Source organism: Arvicanthis niloticus, chromosome 24, assembly GCF_011762505.2.
Source record: "Arvicanthis niloticus isolate mArvNil1 chromosome 24, mArvNil1.pat.X, whole genome shotgun sequence".
NCBI lineage: Eukaryota > Metazoa > Chordata > Mammalia > Rodentia > Muridae > Arvicanthis > Arvicanthis niloticus.
In genome coordinates, this window is record NC_133432.1 from 38545621 (window position 1) to 38566657 (window position 21037).

At 51.1% G+C, this 21037-nt stretch overlaps 2 protein-coding genes across 8 annotated transcripts in view; one reads left to right on the top strand and one right to left on the bottom strand.

Moving 5' to 3' along the window:
- The first annotated feature begins 63 nt into the window (after positions 1–63).
- Positions 64–9152, top strand: Pex11g (peroxisomal biogenesis factor 11 gamma). 3 transcript variants are annotated; one of them, XM_076923815.1, is made up of 5 exons: positions 64–224; positions 2007–2195; positions 3945–4123; positions 7678–7767; positions 8515–9152. In XM_076923815.1, the coding sequence occupies exons 1-5, from the start codon at positions 165–167 to the stop codon at positions 8747–8749; spliced, it is 753 nt and encodes a 250-aa protein (XP_076779930.1). In that variant the 5' UTR covers positions 64–164; the 3' UTR covers positions 8750–9152. The 3 variants fall into 3 exon arrangements, with proteins under 3 accessions (XP_076779930.1, XP_076779931.1, XP_076779932.1); XM_076923816.1 differs by having other exon boundaries at positions 7678–7740; XM_076923817.1 differs by having other exon boundaries at positions 173–390; positions 7678–7740.
- A 2096-nt stretch (positions 9153–11248) lies between these two features.
- Arhgef18 (Rho/Rac guanine nucleotide exchange factor 18) overlaps positions 11249–21037 on the bottom strand; it is a 108550-nt gene continuing 98761 nt past the window's right edge. For all 5 annotated transcript variants that reach the window (XM_076923811.1, XM_076923812.1, XM_076923810.1 and 2 more), the window contains 9 exons: positions 19356–19541; positions 17411–17548; positions 16947–17080; positions 16266–16322; positions 16126–16173; positions 15544–16014; positions 14442–14775; positions 13515–13640; positions 11249–13429 (listed from right to left, as the gene is read on the bottom strand). In XM_076923811.1, the coding sequence (XP_076779926.1) occupies positions 13266–13429; positions 13515–13640; positions 14442–14775; positions 15544–16014; positions 16126–16173; positions 16266–16322; positions 16947–17080; positions 17411–17548; positions 19356–19541 (1658 nt within the window). In that variant the 3' untranslated portion in view covers positions 11249–13265. The remainder of the gene's footprint in view (positions 13430–13514; positions 13641–14441; positions 14776–15543; positions 16015–16125; positions 16174–16265; positions 16323–16946; positions 17081–17410; positions 17549–19355; positions 19542–21037) is intronic.

Here is a 21037-nt window from a genome sequence, read left to right on the forward strand (position 1 = left end):
AGGACAGACGTGGCAGCACTGCATTTGCAAACTGGGTTCAAGTTTAGCACGCCTACAAGGCAACAGTACTCGGACAAAGGGCGAGCAGTTGCGCCTGCGCGGACCTTCGGCCCTTTCCGAAAGGAGTTTGACCCCGCCCTAGGTGACATCACGATCGAGTTGCCATGGCTCTGCTGAACGGTCTGGCTTCCGCGCTGGAGTCCTACAGGGGCCGGGACCGCCTGGTGAGAGGAAGTCTGGGGCCGTGGCGGGACAGAGTGACCTGGAGTTTGGTCAGGACTCAAGAGATAAGGAAAACAGGCCAGAGAGAGGGTCCTAAAGGGACCGGTATCGGCAGGCTGGTGTCTTACATGAGCACCTCCTCAGCCTCCTGAATTGCTGGGATTACAGGTGTGTGGCATCACACACAGCTTGAAACTAATAATTTCTGACAAGCAAATGAAATAAGAAAAGATCTGGGACTGTAGCCCACGGCTTTCCTAGCATAGACGAAACCTTAAAGTCTGTCCTCAGCACCACATAAACCAGATACGTTGGCACAAGCCTGCGATCTCGGCACTCTTGATGGAAAAGATCAGTAGTTCAAGGCCAGCCTGGGTTACATGATACCCTGTTTCAAAACAAAAGAAACAAAGATACAAGAGTGCTGAGGCTGCTGAGTTTCCACATGAGTTGTAAGTCTCCTACTGAATGGCGGCCTCTAAAGTCTTCCAAGCAAATTGCTATTTTGCCTCCTAGACTGCTAAAGACATGGCTAGGCCAGGAAGAGCCTTGTGCTCCTGCCTGTGGGCAAAGGAGAGCCCAGGAGGTGGGAAATAGTTTTGTTTTCTTTGAACCTGTCATTTCAACCATTGGTGAGCAAGCTAGCCCTCTATTGGGACTCTCCAAGGCAACTCTTTTTTCCCCTCCCTTCCCCTCCCTTCCACTTCCCTCTCCTCCCGCTTCTTTCTTTGTTGAAGCAGGGCCTTGTTATATTGGTCAGGTTGTCTATAACTTACCACATAGCTCAGGCTGACCTTGAACTTTCTGGTCCTTTCTGCCCCAGCTCCCCAAGTGTTGGCTGGGATGACAAGTGTGCCTCACCACACCTGGATGTGACACCTTTTGAATTTTGATGTCAAGCTCTCAACCTCTTCCAAGCCTGGGATGTTGGCTCAATTGGTAGAGTGCTTGTGTAGCGTTCAGGACTTGGTTTCAGTGCCCGGCACACCAGATGCTTGTAGACCTTTCATCCCAGAGTTTGGGAGGCTGAAGTAGGAGGATCAGGAATTCTAATCATGACCACAGTGTCTGGTTAGCCTGGGCTACATGAGACCTTGTCTCAAATTAACAAATTACAATAAATTTTCGTCTTTTAAAAAATGGAAGTGGTGGCACACGCCTTTAATCCCAGCACTTGGGAGGCAGAGGCAGGTGGATTTCTGAGTTCGAGGCCAGCCTGGTCTACAGAGTGAGTTCCAGGACAGCCAGGGCTACACAGAGAAACCCTGTCTCAAAAAACTGAAAAACAAAACAAAACAACAACAACAACAAAAAAAAAAAAAAAAAAAAAAAAAGAAAAAAAAGAAAAGGAAGAGAAAGAAAGGAGGTTTCAGTTTTAGCCAGGTTTAGTGCCTCATGCTTGTTATTACAGCCCTGCAGATTCTGAGGCAGGGGAATGGCAGTGACTTGCTGGCCTATGTGGTGAGTGAGGTGAAAGTGAGACTCAGCGTCAGCAACCAAAAGAAAGAAACAAAAGACGAAAATCTCTCAGATCCGGTGGGAGTTTGCTGACTCTCAGAACTTTCTCTTTATGGTTTTGAGACACAGTCTCAGTAGCCCAGGCTGGCCTTGAACTTGGGGCTGACCCTCCTGCCTCAGTCTCTCAAGTGCTGAGACGTATATGTCCAAGCCACCATTCCCTCCAACCCTTTCCAGGTTCCATCCTAAGGGGCCCATGGCTGGGTGGTGGGGACTGCAGCTTAGCCATGATTGGGACCATGGTGACTGCTTCTGGTCTCCCACAGATCCGCACACTGGGGTATTGCTGCCAGCTCATCGGTGGGGTCCTAGTGGAGCAATGTCCCACCAGGTCCGAAGTGGGAAGGCGCTTGCTGGTGGTGTCAGCCCAGCTCAGTCACTGCAGGACTGTCTTGCGACTCTTTGATGACCTGGCCATGTTTGTCTACACTAAGCAGTACGGCCTGGGGACAGAGGTAACAGGGGCTGTTGTAGGGAGACGGGAATAGAACTTCCTGAGGAACAGAAACAATGGCTTCCGTGGGTTCCAAAGTGCTTCCTACTGGGTCATCTTATTTCTTATGGCAATATTGGCCACAGAACTGGAGCCTTGTACATGTTACTTAAGCACTTTACTGTTAAGCCACATAACTGCCCCTCAGTGGGGGGGAGTCTAGGCAGGGGCTCTGCTGCTGAGCCATGCTCCCAATCTCAGTAGGTAGGTAAAAATGCTTACTATACAAAATTGATCACCCGAGTTTTGGTGGACTGAGAAAACACTCCTGAAAGTTGTCTTTTGAACCCTCATACATGTGTACACACACACATCTCACACACACACACACACACTTCGAAGGTCCCCAACCCAGGGGTGATAGGGGGTGATAGCCTACACTTGTAATCCTGGCACTTGAGAAATAGAGGCAAGTGAATCTGAGGTTTCAGATCTGGGCTGGGGAGATAGTTCAGTCGGTGAAATAACCTGAGTCCGATTCCCAAAACCCATGTAAAATAAACTGGGCATGGAGACCTGTGCTTGTAATTCCATTCTGGAGGGGCATATATGGGAGAATCCTTGGGGGATACCATTACCCAGGCAGCTTAGCCTATTTAGTGAGCGTCAGGACTGTGAGAGAGACAGTCTCAAAACAAACCAACAGTGCCGGCTGTGCAAATGACTCAGTGGATAAAGTGCTGGCAGCACGAGTATGAGGACCTGAGTTCCAATCTCCATGACTCACATAAATCTCGATAAAGTCATGTCTCTGACGCGAGTATTTCTACAGGGAGATGAGATGTGGAGGCAGGAGAATCCCCAGAAGCATGAAGGACAGCTAGCTTGGTGAGAGGACTGGGGAGAAAGATTCTGCCCCAATCACAATAGAAGACAAGGACTAATGACACCAAGGTTGTCTTCCAACCGCCACACACGCGCTGTGGATGCATGCACCTATATACTCACATACAAAAGTGCACTCACACTCCCCATACTGACTCCCCTACGTCAGAGGAGTCTATAACTCCGTCTCCAGAGAACCTCACACCCTTTTCTGGCCTCCAAAAGCACTTGCACTCCTCCTCCTCCTCTTCCTCCTCCTCCTCCTCTTCCTTCTCTCCTACACACACACACACACACACACACACACACACACACACACACACGAGTTCAAAAGCATCCTTAGCTATAGAGTGAGTTTGAGACCAGCCTTGGATATATGAGACCATGTCTTTAAAACAAGATTCCTGGGGCCAGACAGATGGCTCAGTGGTTAAGGAAGCTTGTTGCTTAATCATGAGGATCAGAATACGGTTCCCAGAACCCATTTATGGCAGCCCATAAAGGTCTCTACCTCCAGCTTCAAGGGATCCCATGCCCTCTTCTGGCCCTGGAAGTTACTGCGCACATATGTTTACAATAAACTTTGGTGTTTATCCCAGCCCTCCTGCAATGTCTGTGGCTGGTCTAAGGCTTGGGTTTTGACAGCTCTCGAGGGGATTCCACTGCTTGAGTTGAGACCCAGTGAGCTGTCCAATGAACATGAGCAGAGGAAGCCAGGCCTAGCTCCTCTCTTGCACAGCTGTTAGCTGTGGGCTGTACTGCCCAGGCACCAGGACACTTCCCTGTGTGGTCACAGGGAAGTCTTGTGGCACCAGAATGGGACCATCCTAAATGGGTAGTGGGGAGGTCTGACTTGCAGGCCCATCCTCACCTCTTGGTTTCATAGGAGGAGGACATCTTCATCCGATGGTTGTCTGTCCTGAGTAACATGGCTGACCAGCTGTACTATCCGTGTGAGCATATCGCTTGGGCCGCCGATGCCAAGGTCCTCCAGGTGGACTCTGCTCGGTGGTGGACACTGAGCACAGTCCTCTGGACGCTCTCTCTCCTCCTTGGAGTTGTCAAGTAAGTGACATCTGAAGTCCAGAAGTCCCAGAGGGGCCACCTGAAGTCCCCAAGTGGTGTTACCTCACCAGAGGCCCAAAAGTTGGCAAGTCTTCACCTATTGGAATTTCCTTCCTTATAGTTATTATTATTATTTTATTTATATTTATTTATTTATTTATTTATTTATCTATCCGAGACAGGGTTTCTCTGTGTAGCCCTGGCTGTCCTGGAACTCACTCTGTAGACCAGGCTGGCCTCGAACTCAGAAATCTGCCTGCCTCTGCCTCCCAAGTGCTGGGATTAAAGGCGTGCACCACCACCGCCCGGCATATTTATTATTTTTAATTTTGTGTTTGAGTGTTTTGTTTGTATCTATGCCTGTGCACCCTGTGTGTGCAGTACCCACGGGAAGCTGGAAGGCGATGTCATATCCCTGGAACTGGAGTTACTGACAGTTGTGAGCTGCCCTGTGGGTGCTGGGAACCAAAACCAGGTTGTCTGCAAGAGCAGCCAGTGCTCTCAGCTGCTGAGCCCATATCTGTAGCCCTTCCCCTGATGTTTGACCCTCTGTTTGTTTCTGCTAAGGTAACTGCTGTAAAAGTTAGATACAAACGCGGTCATTTAAACAACACGGCAGTCAGTTCACAGTCCTGGAAGTCAGAGGCTTGAAATCAGTTTCCATAGGGTAAAGTCCAGATGGGGCCAGGCCAGGCCCTTCTGCAGGCTCCACAGTGTATCCACTTGTATCTTTGTCTAGCCAGCCCACATCCCTTTGCTTGTGGCCCCCTCTTCCTCCAAAGCTGGCACCTCAGAGTCTTAAGGGTGTATCTCTGCTTCCGATCCCCCACTTCTCTCTTCCCCTCTCTCCATAGTCACTCGCTCTTTATGGATGCACTTATTCTTGAAAGCTTTTAAAGAAAGATTTGATTTCTTATTACGTTGATGGTGTATGGCAGATGAGCGCATGCGCCTGTACCAGAAAAGGCCTTTGGAGTGTGTGGGGCTGGTTACCCGCAGCTGTAAGCTGCCCGACATGAATGCTGGGAACTGAATCCGCCCTCTGCAAGGGCAGTCCACTCACTTGTAGCCACTGAGTCCCTTCTCCAGTCCCATTAAACATGAGTTTATAGATTATGTGTGTTTGTGTGTGAATGTGGTGGTGGTGGTGGTGGGATGTGTATGTGCGCATACGCGCACGCGCAAACCTGTCGGGGCAGGGCAGAGGAGGACACGGAACTCTGGTTCTTCTTTGCCTTTTCTGTTGAGGGCATGTCTTGGCCAGAACCCAGACCTTATATTTTTGGCTGGTTTGGCAGCCAGCAAGCCTCAGCGGCCCTCCTGTCCCCGCTCCTCAACCCTTAGCACGTGGATTACTGGACTGTACAAGACAGTGCCCAGCTTGTCATGTGAGTGTTGGGGTCAGAACTAAAGTCCTAATGGCTGTAAGCAATACTCTTAACCATGGAGCCATCTCCCTCACTCCCCGTTGCTTTTCTTATGCCTGCATGTGCATGAGGGCGTGTGAGCACGTGGAGGCTGGAGGCCAACCTGAGATGGTATTCCTCAGTCATTGGCCTCTAAGTTTAATATTTTTTTTTATTATTTGATTTAAAATGTCTTTTAGACGTTGTGTGTGGGGCATGTGTAGGGTTGTGGAGTTTGGATTCTGGGGTTGGAACTCAGGTCCTTAGGATTCCTCCTGGCAAGCACCCTTGGCTGCTAAGCCGCCACCTTTTCTTTCTTTCTTTTCTCACTGGTCTGGGCCTTACCACCAACTGAGCTAAGCTGGTTGACTAACGAGCACCACTAGGTTCCCTCAGTATTGAGTTTTTTTTTTTTTTTTTTAAGGGTTATATCCCCATCCTTTTTGCTTTTTTTATATGTATATATAGATTTATTTATTTTTTGTGTGTGCTTACATGTGCCATGCATGGTCCATCTGTGGAGGTCAGACAGTTTGTGGGAGCTGGTTCTTTCCTTTCACCATGTGGATCCAGGGGATCAAACTTAGGGTACCAGGCTTGGCTGCTAATGCCTTTACCCTCTGAGCCACCTTTCCAGCTCCTCGTTTTACTTATTATTTTGAGCCAGAACTTCATTAAGTATTCCAAGCAGGCCTTGAATTTAGGTCCTCCTGTCCAGTCCCCCAAGAGGATGGGACAACAGGCCTGTGCCACTATGCCTGGCTTTGCCAGCCTTTGAATGTATGCTTGTCTGACACGCTCAGACACTATCCCGATGTCCTTTCAGGAGTATGGTTTTCTTGCTGACCACAGCTGACCTCCCAGGCCCCCTTACGCTTGCTGTCTGATCCCCATGCACACTATTGACTACCTGTCAGCATTCAGAGACTCTAGAGTGGATATTTGGGCTGAGCTCTTAATGTCCCCTGGCTGCTGCTTATGGCCTCCTGTCTATCACTGGGCAGGACCACACTGACCCATGCTGGTGGATCTAGGTTAAGTGATGGGTCTCTCCTGGGCTAGGAATGTGGTTCAGCATGCATGAGGCCCTGGTTTCCATTCTCAGAAATTGCATAAAGCAAATGTGGGGGTCCATGCCTGTCATCCCAGAACTCAGAACAGAGGACCAGGAAGAGGCAAGGGAAGTCAGGGCAGGGACTCAAGGCAAAGAACCACAGGGAAACACTGTCTGCTGGCTCACTTATCGGTGCCATCACCTGCAGAGTTTGGATCTGGAACCCTGACCAGGGAGGGGAAGAGAATGAGGAAAGGATTGTGACATCAAGTGACAGAGACTTGGATACATGTACAGAAAAGTGGGGAGTCTGGTCTATATAGTGAGATCTAGGGAAACCAGGGTTACATAGTGAGATCCTGTCTTAAAAACAGAACCATCCAACCAACCATTATCTCTACCAAAAGGAAAGAAAAGCTGAGGTCAGGCAGGACGGGGGGGGGGTGTGTGGTGTGTGGTGGGGGGGGTGGGTCGGCTAGTCTTAGGAGGAAGTGTCTGTAAGCAGCAGCCTCAGACAGAGGAGGAAGCTGCAGTGGCTGGGTTTTGTACACATTGGTCAATCATTTGTACTCAGACCCCCTAGGAAACTTTTGCAAATTTTCAGGCCTCATCCTTTTGGGAAGCTTTGCCACTCCCATGGGGCTAAGGCACTGGAATCCTTGACTCGGCTATACCCCTGTCAACAATATGTATTTATTCAGGACTCCCCTCACTCAGGACTTCCTTTGTTCTCTAGTAAATAATTTGACCCCCCACACCCCATATGCCCACAGGCTATTCTGATTCTTAATCAAGGCCTTCCTCTCAGATGATTCTAGGCTGAGTCAGTTTGACAATTAAAGTTAACTAGGACAGAACCCCAGCCTTCGCCCCACAAAGCGACAAGTCTCTTCCAAGGCATCTTTCAAGGCACAGTTAGTCACTATGCAGGAGGCTGCAAGCAGGCCCACGGCTGGCCACGTATGGACAGTGGCCAGTCTCAGAGTTCCCCGGATTGAAGGCCATAGAGGCTCTTGCTGCCTTAGCTGCTGTGGGGAGCTGACCCCGCCCCTCCCAGCTGCTCTGACAGAGCGTCCCTTTCTCTCCTGTTGCAGGGCCCTGTGGACAATGCTGAAGTTAAGACAGAAGCTGCGGAGCCCCACAGGCACCTTTTCAAGGTACCTTGTCCTAACCTTTCCTGCAAGGTGTCTATCGTGGTGACCTCGATGATCCATACCCCTGCTGAGCTTTTTAGGAACTCTCCCCCCCCCCCGCCCCCCCACCAGAGAGTTGCAAAGAGATGCCTGCCGAGCCTCGTAGGGTACCGATGAAAAACTATAGTATGGTTTAGTCAGCTCAAACTTGTGGAGCCCAGCAGAGCCTGAGTGTAGGTGACCTCCAAACAGCTGTCATCATTGGAAAGTCTCACTCCAGCATGGGTGACAACTTCCTCATAGCTTCACAGGACCTCCATGCAATCAGGGTAGAACTGCACACGGTGTGGCTGGGAGGTCAGGAGAAGGCAGCTAAAATGTCTGATGAAGGCCCAGTGACCCTTTTCACCTCTCCACACGAGGGAAAGTCAGCAGTCAACAGCGCTGATGGCTGTGGTCCAGGGACAGCTCACTACTAAAGGAGTGCTTGTGAACATGTGTATGTTAGGCCTGTGGTGTGTCTGTGTGATGTGTGCAATGTGTGAGTTCACAGAGCATTGATCCGGTAGGGCATCAGGTTTGTTTGAATGAGGCCTACAGGCTTGAGCCTTCATGGCTGGATCTCATAGCAGGGTGGGTATGCGAAGTTGAGACAATAGTCACATTTCCTATATGCCATGCCCAAGGATTCTGAGGAGGTGTGGGATTGAGGCTGTGGGCCATTCTGTGCTTGCTTTTTCTCTGGGGGCTATGGAAAGGGCAGGCAATGAGTGTCTCTCTCCTCTTTGTCTCCCTCAGCCAGCTGCCCAGGAGCAAGCGGAGGGCCATGGAGGCAAGGATATGTTCAGAGGTTCTAACTCTCCTCAGCAACCTGGCTGACCTGGCAAATGCTGTGCACTGGTTACCCCGAGGTGTCCTGTGGGCTGGCAGCTTCCCTCCTTGGCTGGTGGGCCTCATGGGTACCATTTCCTCCATCCTCAGCATCTATCAAGCTGCCAGGGCCGACAGACAGGCTGAGGCAGACAGCCCTTGACCAGGCCCTGGAGTGGCAGGTGGAGGATACTGTGCAGCTCAACAGGACTCGGATCCCCGATGGGAACCACTGGCCATGGGTACATCCATAATTGTGTACTCCGGTGCTGGCCCCTGGGTGGGGTGGGAAAGGGGCTGAAATGAGATCTTCTCAGGCCCCAGCTAGAGTTTCAGAGGAAGCTAATCCTTTGGGGAGAAGGGGGGCACATGAGAACCCCAGGACTCCCAGAGCCAAGGCCAGGTTTACAAAGTCCCAGGAGGACATCCCAGGAGGACACTGCTAGAACCTCCCACCTGCTGGCTTGCCTAAAGGTGAGTGGGAGATGCTGTGGCTCAGGCCGGGCTTCGGCAAAGCTGGAATAGAGGAATGCCTATTAAATTTCTTGGTGTGGTGCCAGTGTGTACATGAGGTGAATGGAGCAGTCCCACTCTGACCTTCCCTCCTCAGGGCCTAAGTCACAAGGGCTGCTCTCACAGGTGCACTGAACACGAGAGGGAAACCACTCATCCCCTCAGCCGATTGGCCTCAGTATCTGACTGACCTCTGCCCACTGAGCCCAGGACTACCTGCAGTTCTCAGAGGGAAACTGTAGGTTGTTGCCTCCAGGAAGGCCACACCTAAATGAGGGACCTCAAGGGCCACAGAGTCCCCATTTAAGCTGGGGTCAGGGCATGGTTGTTGGCTTCTCTGACAACATGTAGATAGATTTGTGTCCTATATCAGAGAGATCATGGTAGGTTGGGCCTTTTCTTCTTTTTAAACAACTTAAGTGTACATTTTAGTGTGTCATGGCACCCACACTCTGTCCTGGGTATCTAACTCAGTTTGTTAGGCTTGGCTGTGGGCACCTTTACTCACGGGGCCATTTCACCCGTCCACGTGTATGGTTTTTGATCTGAAAGCTAAGAATGTTTGAGAAACTCTGGGCCCAGCCTAGGAGACAGTGGCCTTTGAACTTTACAATATACCAACCTTTTGTGTTTGTGTTCTGAGACAGTCTTGCTGCACAGGCAAGCCTGTTTCCCAAGTATAGAAATGTCTTTTCCTTCCCTTTCTCCTCCTTCCCTCCCAATTTCTGGTCCTAGGGGGGTGGATGACTCGTGTGTTCTATTGTCAAGATACAGTGCCCTCTAACCCCTACCCTTTGGTGCTGGCCAAAGTCCAAGAAACTTTTTTTTTTTTTTTTTATAAGGAAGACAGGTGGTTGTGAACCACTGGGATGCTGGGACCACTTGGGGTAGTGGGGTAGAGGGCCCCAGCAAAGCACTCCACCCTTTTGCTTGTGGGCACCTGTGCAGGGTTCATGGGTAGGCCAGGATCAGCTCCTGTCTCTGGTGGTCCCACCTGAAGACTGACCGTGAGGCCCTCAAAGCAATACCTTACCTAGTCAGGGTGCCAGGAAAACAGCCCGAGCTTGAGGTCCAAGCCTTGCATGGGAAGACCTTTGACCCCAACTGTGTATGGTGCAGACGTGGACTAAAAGGACAGACACTTCCAGAAACGGCAGCTCGCCTGAGCCGTCCAGTGGTTCAGGGTGGGATGGAACTACCTCATATGTACTAGCCAAGTCCTCCATCAGGAGCCCCAGTTCAGTCCAAACACATTGAGACAAGGCCTTACTTGGTTAGGTTATTTACATAGTAAATTCAAAGGATGCTTGAAACTTGAGACAGGGTCTCACGATGTATGTAGCCTTGCCTGGCCTCAAACTAAGAGATCTTTCTCTGCCTCCCCGAGTGATGGCATTAAAGGTGTGTGCCACCATACCCAACTAAACTTTTATTTTTCAGAAAAAGACTTGTGTATGTGCCCTAGTGTATGTACGAGCCACATGCATGCCTGGTGCCTATGGAGAGTGGGTCCCCTAGAACTGGAGTTAACATGATTTGGAGCCACCACGGGAAAGAAATCTAGGCCGTCTGAGTATCCAGTGCTCTCAAACACTGAACCATCTTCCCCGTTCCCAGACCTTAAACATAAATAAATAAGTGTGTGTGTGTGTGTGTGTGTGTAAATGCAGGCCTGTGTAAAGGTCAAAGGATGAATATAGGTTCAGCAGCTTGAGACAGGGGCTCTTCGTTGCTTACTGTGTGTTCATCACGCGAGCTGGCCAGTCTTGTTTCTGCTTCCTATCTTCTCTGAGTGTTGGGATTACAGCTGCATGCTGCTCAGTCTGGCTTTTACCTGGCTTAGGCCCTCACCCTTGCACGATGACAAGCACCTTATGCTCTGAGCCATCTCCCCAGCCCCACCTGGAACTTCTGATCCTTTGCCTCCACCTCCTAAATGCCGAGATTTCAACTGGGTACCGCCAGGCTGAACTGGGAATAGACTTCCTGGATGCTTGGCCAACACCCTCCTAACTGAAACACACCCTTGGGTCTGCCCATAGCACTGGCTCACCTTCTACATTCAAGTTCTTTATCAGCAAAACTGTGGCAGGGCACAGCTCCACACTCTGCATTCACAGCTCCCAAGAAGGTCTGTTCCAGCCCGAGAGCCTTTGGATAATTTTATTGCTAGAATCTGGTCATAAGTTCTAGGGTGGTTCCAGAGTACCCTGTTGCCAGGATGCTCTGTTATCACTGGGAAATTAATCAAGGGTAGGCAAAGAATCATGGTCACAACTGACATGGGATGCCACTCAACCTCAGAGACTGAATGCTGCTAGCTCACCGTCTTCTCAAATGAGATCTGCCAGGAAGGAGCCCATGGCTGCTGGTGACGCTGTCCTGTGTGCGGCACACAGCTGAGAACCTGGCCATCTGGCAGAGATAAGCTGAATCCTTCCCAGGGTCAAGTGGAAACCATTTGAACTTCTAAATCCAAAAAATCATGGTGTCTGATGGTGAGCCCACCCAGCTCTGGTTGGGTACTGGAATGTTCTCTTCACAGAGTGGGAACTTAAAACTCAGCTTTCCTAAAGTGCTCTGATACATCTCAGTAAAAAAAAAAAAAACAAACAAAAAACAAAAAAAAAAAAAAAACAACACAAAACACTGATGAGCAACATGGCACAGTGAGGTCTGGTAGACGCAGACACACTCTGGACACAAGACAGAGGAAGGGACCAGGATAAGAGCTATTCGGATGCAGTGGTCCACGAGCCGAGGGATGAGGACGGGGGATGGAGGACACACCACTCCTGGCATTCTGAAGTCACTAGAGACCACCACTTTCAGCACCCTGTTGCCTACCAGCTGGTGGACTCTTGGTAACTACATCCACAGTCGCTCCCTGAGCTCATGAATGCTTAGCTTAAGTCTTGGCTCTGGAAGTCTCTGTTGCTCACACCAGCAGCCTCTGACATGTCCCTGTTCCACAGTGGTGGGGATGGCCTGGATGACTGCATTAGGTATCACAGGGCAGGGCTCTTGGGAGTGGTTCCTTAGGATGCTGGGCTCTAGAGACTGACTGTCCTTTCTGGGACTAGGAATCATTCAGTGCAGGACTTGGTCCTGCCTGTTAGTACTTCAGGGCAGGGCACAGCAGGGGAACCTGGGTAAGGGATGATTCTGGACCTCGGGCAGGTCTAAATGTGGTTAAGACCTGGAACTCAAACCTGCTCAGTTCTGGGAACAAGCCTAGACCAGGCTAGCTGCTGTCCCAACTCCTGCATAGCCTGAGGTGGTACCAAGTAGCCATCTGTGGCTACTCACTGGCAATGTCACTAGGCCATTCCTCCACATGTCCCTGAATGTGTTAGCTCTACTTTTCTGGCAGGACACTGAAGGGACCAGGGAAACCTCATTTCACAGTGATCAAGCACTGTCTGTCTGAGATATATACTGCCCTGCTGAACCCGGGGTTCTGCATCTTAGATAAGGTGGATGGGAGGACATGACAGAAGCAGAGCTGGGGAAAACCCCAGCCTACTACAAGGAGTGACAGTTGGTAACCTCTCTTCAGACTGATTTCTGAACCCACAGATCCAGTCCATTGCTCCATGGGTTGCCTGGGGCTGCCTGAGTCTTTCCAACCCTGTGGTCCTCTGTAGTTGCCCAGTTCACTTACTGGTCAAGGCTGTGGCCAGTGCCAGTTGCTGCTCTCAAAGTGGAGATTTGCTGGACTCCGTGTGATTCTAGTGCCTTTGGGTGCAAAATGACTCAGTTCAATCCAGAGATTCCTAGGGGCCATGGAGTTTGCTCCTGGAGCTGGGTGTCTTCTCAGACCTGCCTGCTCTGCCTCCGGTCTCTGCAGGTTGGTACTTTCTACCTCTGATTTAAGATAGCTCTGTGGTTTAGCTGGGTTCCCACCTTCAACTTCAAAGAACTTTGAGCTTATTTACATGCATATGTGTATGCATATGCATGCATCTATGCTCAAGGGCTACCCATGTTTTACCACTAAATCTATAGAGAGCTGTGAGACCCAAGACACCAACTGGGGAATCTCAGGCGAACAAGTGCCTGGCTGTGCTTGTGCAGGGGGAGGAGATGGCCAGACGGAACAGTCACCCATAGGATCCCCAGAGACATAAAGGGTTATCAGGACAGAAGGGGATCTGCCATGGCCCTCAGAAAAAGATGACATCTTCCTTGCCAACTTCATCTGTGGTGGTGGGCGGTGTGGTTGGCAGCGAGGGAGCTGGGGAAGCAGGTGGCAGTGATGTGCCTCCGAACTTGAAGGCCTCAGGGAGTGTGGCAGCTGGGGCCGGGCTTGGGGCTGGGAAGCAGGGGTCTGGAAGAGAGTTGGGGGTGGTTATAGGAGTGTTAGAAGCAACCAGAGTGGGCAGCCCTAATGGCCCACCTGTGGCCGGGCTCACCTGGGGCAGGTGCAGATCCATGGGTGGCGGGCAGGACGGGACTCAGTGAGCGACGGTTCCGGGATGCATTCTCATCCTTGCCTATGAACTTGTTGAGGAGCAGCTGCTGCTTCAGGTCGAAGGACGCTGGAAGAGAGAAGGCGCTTGAACCTGACCCTATGCCATCTGGTGGGGTGCGTCCCCCCTGCTCGCACTTCCTCATGGGCAGCCAGATAAGAACTTTGAAAGGTGGCATGGAGTCGGTCAGTGTTGGCATGAGAGAAGCCTGTGGCTCCCAAGCACGCTTTCCCCATCATCATTAGGACATGGATTCTGCTTATGGAGAAGGTCCCACAATACTTTGTGTCAACAGGGGACAGGGAATCTCTGTGGTGAGGGGATTAAGAAGCTGGGTATAGCACAGCCCCTAGTGCCTGTCCTGTGCCCCAGCTGGGAGGTTCTAAGTAAGTGAGCATGATGGTTAATTCTGTCAACAACTCAACCTGGGACAAAGGTTTCAGTGAAGGACTGCCTCCATCAGGCTGAGCTGTGGTTATCTGTCTGTGGGGCTCTTATCTGCCTTTATCGGTGTGGAAGACCCAGTCTGGGGCACCACCATTTCTTAGGTTTGGATAAGAGTGGAGCTGGCTGGCTGGACACTAAGCATACATGCATTCATTTCTCTCTGCTCCTGACTGGATATGACTGGCTGTCTCAGGCTTTCCCTGCTGTGACTCCTCACAGTGATGGACTCAAACCTGGAACTATGTATGAGTCAGGGCATTTTTACCACAACAGAAATGCAACTGGAAAAATGAATTTCTCTGCCTTCTTGCCCATGCTGCTGCTTGGTTATCTGCCTCCCTGTCTGAGGTCCACTGGGAAGGGAGTGCTGCTTCTCTGAATGGTGTAGGGGTCCTTGAGCCTCCGGGGTGGGTTGCAGCTCACCTGAGCTCTCCCAACGCTGGGAACCCCTGCTCTTGCTGCCCTTGTCCTTGCCACCCTTGGTGGAGGCGGCCAGCTTGGTGGGGATCTGCTGCTGCACGGCGGTCTGCCTCTGAATCTGATTGGTGGCACTGAGCAGCTGGATGGGCACGTCGCTCTTGGCCGGCCGGCTCTCAGCAGGGGCACTGTCCCAGCGGGTCACCTCAGGCCGCTCTATGCACTCAGGTCCTGTGCCGTGTAGCAGCACGCTCCCTTGGCTTCCCGGTGCTTTGGCTGGGGCCAAGTGCCCCTCCAGCCCATCCCCATTGAAGCTGGGAGGGTGACATGCAGGCTGGGCCTGGAAGTGATAGAAGACACATCCTATAGCTGCTAAGCCTGCTGGTGGCTACTAACCCACACCAGGCTTCCGAGCGTTTTGGTGGCTTTGGCCTGGGGAGGACCAAACATGGCTGTTAAATGCTCAGAGATGAATGGGTGCTGTCTACCCGGCTCTGGGTCCAGTTTGAGCTGGGAAGGTCGGTTCTGCACTCTGCAAAGCACCGCTTCCATCTAAACTGGCTTCTGGTGAATGAGCGTTCTTGGAGCACAGCAGTGTGTGTGTACCCATGGTCATATGAGCCATATACATATGTGTTCATTTGTTCTCCCCCCCCCCCCCGCCCGCTCTGCTCTCTCAAATATAGATACAATTTATATTTGGACAACTCACACTTTTTTTTTTCTTTTCTTTTTCTTTTCGGAGACAGGGTGTCTCTATGTAGCCCTGGCTGCCCTGGAACTCTATGTAGACCAGGTTGGCCTAAAACTCACAGAGATCCATCTCTGCATCCTGAGTGCTGGGGATTAAAGGCATGTGACATTAGGCCTGGCTCCACCATGCCCTAGGGTCTCACAGAGCCCAAATGGTCTTGAACTTGCTATGTAGCCAAGGATGTTCTAATTCTCTTGCCTCTACCTCTTCAGTGCTAGGCCTGTGCCACCATATTTGAATTTTTTTTTAAAATACAGTGCTGGGGCTGGAACTAGGGGCTTCATGCATACTACGCAAGCACAAAACCGAGACACATTTCCAGCTGAGAGGGTTTGGCCATACAGGCCCACTAACCTCGGCCAGCACTTCTGGGGGCAGTGCCCCTGGTACAGTGTTCTGTTTCTTGAACCTGCGCAGCAGCTCCAGGCGCTCGCGTTCACGATCCACTGCTCGCTGGGCCTCTCGCAGACGCTCCAGATCATGCTGGTAGGCCTGGCGCTGTCGCTCCAGCTCTGTGCGTTCCTGGTCCAGTCGCTGGCGCAGCTGGCGAGCCTCACCCTCTCGCTCCTGCAGTCGCGCACCTGCCAGCTCCAGTTCCTGCTGCTGGCGTGCCCGCTCCCGCTCCCATCGCTGCTGCTCCTGGCGCAGCTGGCTTTGCAGCTTCTCCACACCCGCGCGCTCCTCACGCTGCTTCTCAAAGTTGCGTTGCCGCTCTTGCTCCAGCAGCAGGTTCCCACGTGTTGATTGCAGTCGGAACTGCTTCTCCCGCTCCTGGATGGCCATCCGTTGCATCTCCACATAGCTATCCTGTTGAGCGATGACTGCCTGGGGACAGGGACAGGGGTGGGTCTAATGAGAGTCCTGCACTTGGTTAGACCCAGCCAACCAGCCAAGGGCAGGCAGGAGCAGCCAGTCCCTCCCTGATGCTGCAGGTACCTGGAGACTAAGAAGCAACTGCGACAGTGTCTGAACCCGGTGGACCAGCTGCAGAGAGAAAGCCAAATTGGTCTACCTGATGATGGTGCATAGGGCATGTGGGCATGCTGTCCCTGTGGGAGATGGACCAGGGGCGGTACCTCTGATTCCAGGACAGTGGGCAGACATGAGCTACTCTCTGTGCTAGGCATCTCCACCTGTGAAGACAAGAATGACAGATAGTATCACATGGGATCTAAACCACCACAGCTCACTGTGGGAGGAGCCAAGTCCTTTGTACAGAAAACAAAACTCAGTGCCGGGCTGTGACTGTGGGGCAGAAGTCCTGTGGCCATCTGACGTATGCCTATCTGAGAGTCTGTTGGATGAAGGTGTGGGGAAGCCTGGGAGATGGTCGGGTGGGTGGCTTGACAGCAGCTCTACAGTAGGGTGGGCTTGGAAGTGGAGCTTGTGTGGCTACTCATGCAATAAATACATATCCAGTTCAAGTTTCAGACAGCTGGGGCAGGCAGCCTTAGCCTCTGGAAACCTCAGCAACAAGGATGTGCTGAGTCAAAGGTGGAGGGAAGGGCCAGTAGTCAGGAGCACTGGCAGATGTCACCACGCACTCTGGTTAGCTGTGGAACCAATGTGGGGCTTTGGGCCTGATGAAGTTGAGGCAACTATGTTGTGCCTATCTCTGTCTCTGCCTCCTTCCCACGTCACTACTTGCCATTCCCAGGAGTCTGCAGGAGTAACTTGGAAGGCTGTCATGTTAGTGGCTGTTATGTCAACATGGATTGTCTTTACCCATGCCATCAAAATTACCAGAAGCCACTTACATCCTGTAGCGATTCCTCGCAGCAGCCACTGGGGGTGGTGTTGTCACAGGGCTTGGAGTCTGGGCTGCTAGCAGGCCCCTGCCAGTCTTGGGGCCTGGGGTCACTGTTGTACACCTTCCTTCTAAAGCTGCCACCTGGAGACCCCAAATAGATCATAAGAGGATGCTATGAATCCCACAAGGCTTGGGATCCCCCTCCTCTGAGCCCAGCCCATGTAGTAAATGCAGGCTAGGGTATTCCTAGAGGCCTGCTATGGAGTCCTGGCTTTGTAGTTCAGAGCCCACAGTACTCAGAAGGCTGAGGAATGTTCTCAGAAATTACACTCCCAACTCTGGAGAGATAACTCATATGTTAAAGGCTAAGACTAACAACTAAAATTTCAGGAAATTACACTGTACAGTACACTGGATCCGCCGCTCATGAGCTTCCCAAGACACAGCCTCAGAGGAAAGTGACATACATACCCTTGCTGGGGCTGCCCACACTGTCATAGCCCCCGAAGGTCTCAGCCCTCCGAGGCAGGCCTGCAGAGACACCTCCCTCCTCCACTTGGCTACTGGTGCTCCCCAGGCGCCGGCAGATCAGGCTCTGGATGCCCTCAACTGTGAGGGAGAGGTGGGGAACATAAGTCAGCAGGTGATGGGGTTATACCACGGGTAGCAGGGCAGCCCAGACTTGAGCAAGGAGCAAGTGTGGCAGTGAGTGCTAGGATGAAGGGTACACACCACCACCTCAGCCCAGGCAGTGCCAAAGATAGAACCCAGTGCTAGGCAAACACTCTAACAACAGAGCCCAATCCTGAGCCATCATCCTCAGCATCTAGGCAATCAGGCAGCCATTGGGTTTGAAACAATTCATCTTGGAGGCAGGCTCCTTAAGATTCAGAAAGTTCTGAAGTGAGACTTGTTAAGACTCAGGAAGTCAACAATGCACAAATCTTAGGAAGTTCCTGAAACTTACTAAAGGTTATATACAGAAAAGGACTGCTGGGGAGAAGAGACTCTCCAACCTGTCTCGCCAACTTCACCTGCAAGTCTTGAAGAGAGCTTCAGGGTCCTAGCTTTCATTAGTCATCACCTAGGCTAGGGTAGCTTTCAGCGATGCAGCTGCCTTTTAAGTTGTAAGGAACTGCTACTTCTTACCCCTGCTTCTTCCTGTAAGTGACTCAAACAACCTACTGATTCACCAAGTTGGACTTGTGTGACTGTTACTTGGGTCTGTCATCAGTTCCCTATCTGGGCCTAGGGATGTGATAGACCAGTCCTTGCCTAGGTATAGTAACAGATTTAACACATGTTAAATGAAGAGCTACACAAGAGGCTGCCCACGAGGGTAAGAGTGGTCTATATACCCTTCAATGGTCTGCAGACGAAGAGGCAGGGAGAATATTCCCAGCCCAAGTACCAGATTTACCAGTGTTTTTGGAGGCCATGAACAATAGCCACAGGAGACAGAGGTGAAAGGGTAGTACAGGTATTGCTGGGGAGAGCAAGACAACCATTGGGTCTTGGCTAATCTGTACAGGCAAAGGGTTGAGTGGTCTGACTTGCTGATGGAAGAGAGCCATTAAGCACTGGCTGCCCACCCTGCTCGACTGCCTGGGGCCCTGGTGGCTGCAATGGCACTGACTGGTAAGTGCTCCTGTAGCATTAAAGGCTCCCCTTACCAGGTCTATCTAGCTTTGAGGTTGGCAGAGGTGTCTCTGCATGGCCAGGCTAGAACTGTGTGGGGATAGTAGGTTATGTATACCCCGTGGATTATACCATGGTTGTTAAGCCTGGACGCCTGCCAGAGCTAGAGGTTAAGGTTCTGGTCCAAGATTAGGGCGCATTCTGGACTCCAGAAGTCCCTCAAAAGAGCATACATTATTTTCCTGAGATTCTTATCAGGGACCTATTCCAGAGAAGAAGGAATACCAGTATCAGGGAACTTTGTCTTACTAACAACAATCTAGATTACATTGGTTGATTGATTGATTGATTGATTATATTTGAGTGTACACATGTGACACAGCACACCTGTGGAGCTCAGAGGACAACCTGTATTTGTACAGGTTGGTTCTCTCCTTTTACTATGTGGATCTCTAGGACCAAACTCAGGCTGTCGTATGTGGAGGCTAGTACCCTCGCCTGCTGGCCATCTCTTAGGCTCAAGTTTTATTTCCCCATCCTCGGCCCCCCCCCCCCCCCAAGGTGGCCCAGGGAGAGTTTGCTGAGTAAGTGCTTAAAGGATTTGGGCAGAGCTTAGCTGCAGAGCCACTGCACATGCTGGATCCCATTCCCTGGATTATGAAAAAAAGCAAAATGATGGCGGCCCTGGTTAAGCAACAGAGTACGGGGCCTGGCTTTAGTCCCCTGGGTAGCCCACCCTGGAATATCATAGCGTAGCTCAGTGGGGTGGCTGACTTACTCTCACTCATGGCAGATCTGAGAATCTGCTCCCCCCGCAGGGTCTCGGAGGGGTCTCCGCCTCCTCGGAAGAGGCCTTGGTACTGGGCTGACTCTTCCAGTCCGCTCAGCTGAGCCATCTCCAGGTAGATCTGCTGTTTCTCCAGAAGGCTCTGGGCAATCAGCTGGTCTTTCAGGCTCAGTCGCTCTACAGGAGAACCCAGAGGTGATGGTCAGCCTTAGGGGCCTGGCCTTGGAGTCAGGCTGTGAGGGTGGGCCCCCCGCTGGACTGTGCCTTCCCTATCCTCCCTCCAACACCACTAGCTTTGCAGTGTGGTCCTGTCCTCATGACTGCTCCTCTTATCCCCACTGTGAACACCAAAGTGAAGGGTAAGGAGTCTGGAATAGCAAGCCTTGAAAGACAAACAAAACAAACCAAAAACCAACCAACCAACCAACCAAAAAAACCCAGATACCCCCCCCCCCAAAAAAACCGCAAAAAAACCAAACCAAACAAAAAACCAAAAAAAAAAAAAAAAAAAAAAAAAAAAGAAACAAACAAACAAACAAAAAATGCCACAGCCCCCACCCTTTAAATTTAAAACAATTTGTATTACATTTATTTGTGTATATCTGTGGGCACACACGTATATGGAGGTCATCGACTTGTGGGAGTCGATGCCTTCCATTCTGTGGGACCGGGGGATTGAATTTGGGTCATCAGGCTTGGCAGCAAGGGTCTACACACTGAGCCATCTTGCCAGTCCAGTTTGTTGTTGTTGCTGTTGTTTGGTTTTTGAACATTTACTTGCTGGGTATGGTGGTGCACACTTTTAATCCCAGCACTTGGGAGGCAGAAGCATCTCTGGTCTATAAGATGCAGCTAGGACTATATAGAGAGACTCTGTTTCAAAAAACCTCCCAAATTATTTGTGTATATGAGCATGCATGACTATATTTGGGTGTGCACATCTGTGTGCATGCTTGAAGGCCAGAAGAGGATGTCAGGTGCGCTTCTCTGTCATGTTGCCTATTCATGTGAGGTAGGGTCTCTCCTCAAAACTGGGGTTTTGCTTTCTCACCTATGCTTTAAGCCAGCAAATCCTGGCAATCCTTGTCTCTGCCTGCACTTTTCAGACCTGCGTGTGTGCATAGGACATCTGGCTTGTTATGTAGGTGTTGGGTCTGAACTCTGGCCTACAGGGTGGTACAGCGAGTACTCTTAACTGCTAAGCCGTCTCTCCAGCCCGTTTGTTTTACTGAGAGGATTTTATTTTCCCCCAGGCTGGAGCTTCCCCATGCCTTGGCTACCCAAATACAGCCAAGCCATGGATTGTCAGGCTTGGTGGCCAGCTATCTTTACTTGCTGAGCTGTCCTGTCTGCCCAGAAAACAGAGGTGTATTTGACTGATTAAGTTTTTGTTTTTGAGACACTGTCTTGCTGTAGATTTTTGGTTTATCTGGTAATTGCTGCATAATACAGGCTGGCTTCGAATTCCCACCTCGGCCTCTTTGGGCTGGTGAGGTGGTTCAGTGGTTAAGGACGTTTGTTGTATGTCCACTACCCACACACATATACTTCTCCTCCTCCTCCTCCTCTTCTTCCTCCTCCTTCTCTTCCTCCTCCTTCTTCCTCTCCTCTTCCTTCTTCCTTCTTCCTCCTCCTCCTCCTATTTATTTTTTGAGACAGTTTTTCTGTGTAGC